The sequence below is a fragment of the Pelophylax lessonae genome (assembly GCF_965119305.1).
Source record: "Pelophylax lessonae genome assembly, chromosome: 5".
Taxonomy (NCBI): Eukaryota; Metazoa; Chordata; class Amphibia; order Anura; family Ranidae; genus Pelophylax; species Pelophylax lessonae.
This window is the reverse complement of record NC_138772.1, coordinates 482,963,276-482,971,492: the sequence shown is the minus strand read 5'-3', so window position 1 is coordinate 482,971,492 and position 8,217 is coordinate 482,963,276. Positions and strand designations below refer to the sequence as shown.

The window sequence follows — 8,217 nt, the reverse complement described above, 5'->3', positions numbered from 1 at the left end:
AAAAGTGCAAAAACGAGCCATACCGAGCCGTACCTTGCAGTGGAAAAGCGCCATTAGAACATTCTTTTCCTAAGAATTTTTATTTACAATTCTACCCATCAATGGGCAGCTTAAAACTTTCCTCCCCTAGACTGACAATGCTGCTGTCCAAAGGTGCCCCCTGTGCACCTTCATCCAGAGTGGGGGCACTCTAATACAGGTGGAGTGTTACTGGCAAGATCATCAGATGAAAACAGAGGGGAAAAGCCTAAAAAAAGAAAACAAATGCAGCCACCACATTTAATAATTAATATACTACTATTATATTTTTGGTTTTGGGCTTAATACTGCTTTAAGGTAAGCCATTTATCAACTATTATCTCAACCCCCTAGACAAAATAAGTATTAAATCCTTTATCAGGTGGGGGGATGATGATGATTTTGTGAAAATGCTGGGAGTTGAGCTTTAAGTATTGATGCTCTTCTGAAATTTTACATATTCTTCGGGAAAATTATTAAAAATGATTTACATAAACCAAGTTTTATTGTGTGTTTAGTGGTCCTTTACTGTGATCTAATTCATTGAATCATTGAGACTCTGATCACTTGGTGTGCTCTTACTGATGTTTGTCATGCTAACCATTAGAGATTTGACTTTTTGGGCGTAGTAGTCCCTCAGATTGACAGAGGCCACGTCTTTCATCCCATCCCCAAAATCACAGCTTCTCATGGCATTTTCTAATTGTTTCTGTCGCCTGTAGAAATGAGAGAACTTATTGAATATGAGAGTGATGGGAAGCACAACCACCAATATGCCAGCCAGGATGCAAGCAGAAGCAGTCAGTTTGCCAGCTATGGTACCTGGGACCACGTCCCCGTATCCTACCGTCGTCATGCTAACAGTGGCCCACCACCAGCAAGCTGGGATTGTGGCCAATCCATCGTTTTCCTCCTTTTCGATGGTATAAGCCACAACAGAGAATATAGAAATTCCTACAGAAAGATAAAGAAGCAGCAACCCCACTTCTCTGTAGCTGTATTTTAGGGTTGCCCCCAAAGACCTTAAACCCGTGGAATGTCTGGCAAGTTTCAGAATCCGGAAAATCCTCATAAGTCTGAGCACTTGAGCGACCCTCCCCAAGTTAGCCAGAGCTGGACTGCTCTCCACCACCAAGTTAACAATTAATGTAATGTAAAATGGAGCTATGGAGATCAGATCTATGATGTTCAGGGGGTGCTTGAAGAACGCCATTACATCTGGAGATACAGCAAAACGGACAACCAGCTCTAAGGTGAACCAAGCTATTCCAAAATGTTCCACTATCTCAAAGCGAGGGTCCTCGTCTGTGCTTCCATTGGCAGTTACTATCTGGAAGTCTGGCAAGCTATTCAGGCACATTGTTATAATAGATCCAATCACTATCAGGATGGAGAGGATGCTGAAGATCCTGCTCAGGATGGAGTAGCCTGGGTTATCAAGGGCTAGCCAGAGTCTTCTTCTGAAGTTGCCAAGCAGCTGTTTATCAAACTTGGAAGCATCATGATAAAACGCCAGGATCTCATCAAAGGAAGAAGTGGTGCTCTCCTGTTCACTCTTCTCCTCCCATTGATCCTGTTCTGGTTCCACTTTCCTCCCATGGTAGCTGTAACTACAACAAGAGTCTATAAAAAATTCATTGATGCCCCAGTATTCAATCTCTTGGCAAAAGGAGAAAACACACAGCTCCCCCATGACATGGAGTTTACCGGTGTTGTAGAAATGCAGCACATAAGGAAAAAGCTCTGGGTTCCTGTCAAAGTAGAACTCATTCTTGGTGTCATCGTAATCGTCACACAGTTCCAGGATGGACTCCTTCGACTGACAGCCCAGCAACTTGCACAGTCTAGTCTCTGGGAATTTCAGCAGCGTGTCGTATCTTAATCTTTTCTTGAACCCTCCGACATTTATACTAATCTCTGTATCTTCAAAATCAGTCTCAGACAAATCCCTCAATATTGTGCCGGTCATATTGAGCTTAGAAGCCTCTATGAGGCAGACCTACACAAAACAAAGGAAAGAGAACATGACATCAATAATCATTTTCATTGCAAGCCTGTGTTAAAAAAAATCAAAGACAACCTTTTACAGGTCAATCAATAAACCAACATCATCTGTGTAAAAAGTATATATAATTTAAACATACATGGGTCACAGAACATAACATTTTTGTTCTGTTCTGGGGGTTTTTTGGGGGTCATTTTTGGGGGTCGGGGGGGGGGGGGGATTTACTAAAACTGGAGCGTGCAAAATCTCTGTACAGAAACCAATCAGCTTCCGGGTTCTATTGTCATAGCTTAATTGAACAAGTCGAGGTTATAAGGTAATGGAATGCCATGCCCAGCTGCACCAGATTCTGAGTGCTCCAGTTTTAGTAAATCTCCCCCACGTTACGTCAGTGTTAATAGTGAGCTCCAGGCAGGTATAAAAGTCACAAATTATTACATTCTTTAACACATCCTTAAATTTATTTTTTTAAACAAAGCAGTGTCAAATTTCGACTTGACATAAGCAGAGCTCAGAGAGGAAGAGAGAGAAGCAGCACAAGGTGCCAATCAATTGTGATGCAGTGCAAGGAACATGCTTACAGGAGGAGAAAGCAGGGTGAAAGAGATGATCTCATCAGTGCTCTGCTTCTCCTTTCACTGTCTAGCCCTGGGTTCCTCAACCACGGTTCCATGGATTCTTGGGGTTCCTCTAGACCATGGGTGTCCAACCTTTTGGCTTCTCTGGGCCACATTGAGTGTAGAGAAATTTTCTCGGGCCGCATATAAAATATATACTATAGTTAAGGTATATAAGTAATAAAATGCCGCCGCACCCTTCCCACGTGGCCGCACCCCCTGCACTAATTTAACACAACTAGAGGATGATGAAATTAAATGGAATCAGTATACAGAGGATTACTTCTTCTGAGAGATATTAAGGCTCCGTTCACATGTAGGCGTTTTGGGGCGTTTTTGGGGAGTTTTTCTGCTCTAGGATCAGCTCCCAAAACGCCCAACAAGACAAATCCTATTAATTTCAATGGCCCCTGTTCACATCTGAGCGTTTTGACGCTGTGAGCAAAACGCCCAACGCTCGAAAAAGTACATGAGCTTCTTTTTGGGCAGATTACAGGCGTTTTCCATTGGTCTCTATTCAATCTAAAAACGCCTGCACAAAAATCGCGGTAAAAATCGCGGTAAAAAATCGCGGTAAAAAACGCTCAGGTGTGAATGTAGCCTAAGGCAACACTCTAACCACCATGACCACCTCAGTGATTTGAAGAAGTGGTCATGGTGGTAGTAGTCAGGAACACTGCATATGCTCACCCCCCCCCTCCGAGGCAGCCTCTGCCTACCGTTAATTAGAAGCCACTGTGGCCATGCCCCCAACCCGAATTCCTTCCTCCCCAGCAGGAAAAAAAAAATTGTCAGGGGGCAGTGGGCCGCATTGCCTGGGGTTTTGGGCCGCATGTGGCCCCTGGGCCGCAGGTTGGACATGCCTGCTCTAGACGTTGCTATAGGGGTCCCTTGAGGAAATTAGCAATTTCTGCCTCTCAGATAAGTTTCCACTGACGCCTCTGATCATTTTTATCTACCTGTAAGAAGGTGTTTCTTCCCAATGAGCACAAGTGTAAAGAGCCTTCTTCCCACTGACCATCACACTAATGTATGGTAAGTTGTAGATATGGTCATTTTTAGCAGGGGTTTCCTGAGACCAAAAAGTTATTTTATGGGTTCCCCTGTGTTGAAAAGGTTGAGAACAGCTGAACTATCACAGGATAGGAGTGGGAAGGGGACATGTAACTGAAATTGAATTTACAGCAGAGAAAGATCAAGTCCGCTCCCCTGCTAAAAAGGGCTTTTTGGTGTAGCAGATCTGTGTAAATCTCAGGACTGGATGACCTTTGGAAGGCAAAACAGCTTTCATATATGTATTTAATTTATGCATTTAGCTTTTGGAAGTTGAGCTTTAAAGTAGTATTAAACCCAAAAACAAAAATGTAATGTTTTGCAGCTTACCAATTCTTAGTGACAAGAGAAAACTCACCCAAGCTCTACCGCTGTATAGTGCAGGGTTATTCTCAGGGTGATCGGTGCTCTGGCTAATTAAATTCACAGTGGATCCATAACAAGTACAAGCCGGCAACTCAACAGCTTCTTTATTAGAAAACGTTATTTTAGCATCATAGCAGTAACATCACCCAAAATGCTAACGCGTTTCAGCCTAAGCCTTCATCATGCTGACAGAGGTGCTTACAGTTATCAGCTTTTATTCCTTTATGTAAAATCTTTATCCCAAAAGGAAAAAAGTTTGCTCTAACTGTTAAGTGTTACTTGGAATTTGCCTTTAATTTGTAATCTAAATCTGCTAGTGCACCTAACATTACCCTGTTCCCAGATTGACAATGCTGCTGTCTAAGGGTGTCACCATCACTCCTCCATCCAGAGTGGAGACATCCTAAGACAAGGAGTGTGTCAGATCACCAGGGGAAAATAAAGGGGAAAAAAAAGTAAAAAAAGAAATAAAAGAAAAAAAAAAAGAAAACTGATGCAGATACATCTAGGAATTGGTAAGCTGCAATATACTACATATACACTGCTTTAAGCAAGGACAAAAGAAATCATTTATTGCACATAGGTATATCAATTATGTTTGGTGACTATTTACTATTAGTATTTCAGCATGCAATATAGAGGGTAAAACACGTATCTGCATGTTTGTCATTGCTTACGCTCTATGTACACATATCTGATGTTGTGTGGTAACATAATATTCTGAATATTATAAAGTATCATAAAATATGTTTATGATCAGGAGACCCATGTAAGGCTCACCATACACACTAAGCTCATTGCACATGTCTGACTGTACAATCTCCTTTAGAACCACCAAATGCTATGCAGTGCAAGGACTTTCCTAATTGGATACAGATTGATTGGCTAGACAAGGTAGGTGCCCATATTACATCATTTTGGTAAATCTAATTTTGATTGTACAAAGATTGCATGGTCAGAGTGTAACGTGGATAGTGACCCTTACAATCTGACCATACAATCTCTACAATCAACTTTATGGTGGCCACACATTATCCAATCGATGTCCAAGTTGATCAAAATAATCATAGTTACATAGTTACATAGTAGGTGAGGTTGAATAAAGACAATAGTCCATCCAGTCCAACCTGTGTAGGTGTGTGTGTGGCCGTAATCATCTCTCATACCCCTGAATGTTCTGATCCTTGAGATGTACATCTAAGAGTCTTTTGAAAGCCACCATACTACCCGCAGAAACCACCAATCAAATCTGCAAACAAATGAATATCATTAACATCCCTCCTGATCTCTTTAGACTTGATCTGATTCAATCAAAAGTCGATCGGCCAGGGTGGAGAATTACTGATCATTTTTCATCAATCGGCAGCACTGAGATACTTTGTTAATTAATATGATTGTATTTTGATTAATCAGATCATGAGTTTACATGGTGGAAACAGATGTGATCGATAAATTTATTTACTGGTCAAAATCTACATGTGTGGCATATTGATCGAATACGTCAATATGATTTCCTGCAGAAGAGATTGATCAGAAAAGAAATCGATCACCTATCGAAATGTGTATGGCCACCATTAGCTTTACCAAAGCTATGTTATATGAAGACTGAAACTAGCCAATCTACCTGTACAAAATCGGGCAAGCCTTTACTCTACATTGTTGTTGGTAGATGTTCAGGGAAGCCTTTACACTACATAGCTGTTGGTAGATCTTCAGGGAAGCCTTTACACTACATAGCTGTTGGTAGATTTTCAAGCAAGCCCTTGAACTACATAGTTATTGGTAGATCTAACATAGATTGAACAATCAGATCATAACATGTGTGAAAAGCTTAAGTGTAAACTGTTCAGAATATAGAAATACCATAGCAAAGATCCATGACACTTGACTATAAGTATGTCAGCATGCAATACAGTATAGATGGTAACACATGTAGCTGCACGTGTCTCACTGTTTGGTGATGTCATATAGTAATATGTGATGAAATGAATAAAGAATCATATGATATGTTTATGATCAGGTGATCCACAGAAGTGTAATCTGTTCAGAGTATGAAAATTCTATTTAAAAGCTTCTGACTGTTTACTACAGCTTAGTTTACTATAAGTATGTCAGCAAGCAATACTGTAAAGTTGTTAACACATGTATGTCATAACAAAGTGATGTCATGTTGTAATATTTAATGCAATCAATGAGGAATCATATGTTATGTTTATGATCAGATGAAAGTGTAATCTGTTCAGAATATATATATATATATATATATATATATATATATATATATATATATATATATATATGTATATATATATTTTTTTTTTATCAAAGCTCCATGATTGTTTACCATAACCTAGTTTACTATGTCAGCATGCAATACCGTCTAGCTAACACATATATCTAAATGTCTGTCATCACATAGTAATGTCATGCAGTAATATGAGAATAAATCAATTAAGAATCATAAGGTATGTTAATGATTAGGTAACCCATGTACGTGTGAACTGTTCAGAATATGGAAATTCTATATGAAAGCACCATGCTTGTTTACTATTACTAAGTTTACTATAAGTATGTCAGCATGCAACAATGTATAGCTGTTAACGCATGTACCTACATGTCTGTTATTGTTTAGTGATGTCATGTAGTCAGATAAGATGATATCAATAAAGAATTGTGAGATATACATTATTTATGATCAGGTGACCCATGTAAGCCTAAACTGTTCAAAATATAGAAATCCTATAATGAAAGCCCAATAACTGTGTACTACTACTTAGTATGTCAGCCTGCAATACAGTATAGACATATCTGCGTGTATGTCATTGATTAGTGATGTCATGTAGAAATCTAAGATGAAATCAATAAAGAATCATAAGAAGTATTTATGATCAGTGAATTCTAAACTGTTCAGATCATGAAAATTCTATGTGCAAGCTTAATGATTTTTTACTACAACTAATTTTATTATAAGTATGTCAGCATGCCATGCCATACTGTATAGGTGTTAACAGGTGTATTTGTCATTGCTTGTTGATGTCATGTAATAATATGAGAATAAATCAATTAGGAATCATAAGAAATATTTATGATCAGTAAATCTAATGTTCAGATCATGAGAATGCTATGTGCAAGCTTAATGATTGTTTACTACAACTAATTTTATTATAAGTATGTCAGCATGCCATGCCATACAGTATAGGTGTTAACAGGTGTATTTGTCATTGCTTGTTGATGTCATGTAATAATGTGAGAATAAATCAATAAAGAATCATAAGAAATATTTATGATCAGTAAATCTAATGTTCAGAATATGGAAATCCTCTAGGAAATCTCCATGATTGTTTACTATAACTAAGTTTTACTATAAGTATGTCAGCATGCAATGCTGTATAGCTGTTTTCACATGTACCTGCATGCCTGTCATTGCTTGGTGATGTCATGTAATAATATGAGATGAAATCAATAAAGAATCATAAGTTCTATTTATGATCAGTAAATCTAAACTGATCAGAGTATGGAAATCCTCTCTGAAAGCTCCATGATTGTTTACTACAACCAAGTAGTGTGATGCCATTTTATGTAATCCTATGCCAAGGTGCCAATTTGTGTCGCCTTGCCCCTGGATGATTGATACATTGTATCTTCTAGGCTTTAGGTGAATGAAATCCTACCTTTTATAGGGGGAACTTTATACCCCATTGAAGGGAATGCAGTGATCCAACTTCCAGGGGCATCCTCTGCACCTTCCATGGCAGGCTTTGGGAATCCCCATCACAGCTTGTTGAATGAATGGATGTCAGATTCCTTGGCTGTGATGGGGTCCTCCTGTATGGAGGACTGTGAAGTTATGTAGATGACCTGTTAGCAGTGCTGGATGGTGGTGCTGAATGGACAGCTCCAGGCTCCGATCCCCGGCACATCACATGCTGGCAGGCAGCTCTCCTCTCCTCTCCTTCCTCTCTCATTGTCTCCTCTCCTGCATATATCGTTCGCTATTCCCCAGACAAGGAGCCTTGTTTTTCCCTGCACAGGATCATACTCCGCCTGGTTGCCCAGGTGCTTCCAGTGAGTGATGCGGGCTGGATTCTCTCCTCTGCATCATCATCATCAGCAGCACATCAGGGAGGGGGGACAGGCTGTCTGTCTGTCTGCAATCAA

General features: G+C 39.6%; 1 protein-coding gene across 1 annotated transcript; it reads right to left on the bottom strand.

The window, feature by feature from the left end:
* Positions 1-420: 420 nt before the first annotated feature.
* Positions 421-7,849, bottom strand: KCNS2 (potassium voltage-gated channel modifier subfamily S member 2). Its single transcript, XM_082258012.1, has 2 exons — positions 7,731-7,849; positions 421-2,017 (listed from the first exon to the last, which is right to left on the bottom strand). Exon 2 carries the CDS (start codon positions 1,985-1,987, stop codon positions 554-556), a length of 1,434 nt encoding a protein of 477 aa, XP_082114138.1. The 5' UTR covers positions 1,988-2,017; positions 7,731-7,849; the 3' UTR covers positions 421-553.
* Positions 7,850-8,217: the final 368 nt, after the last annotated feature.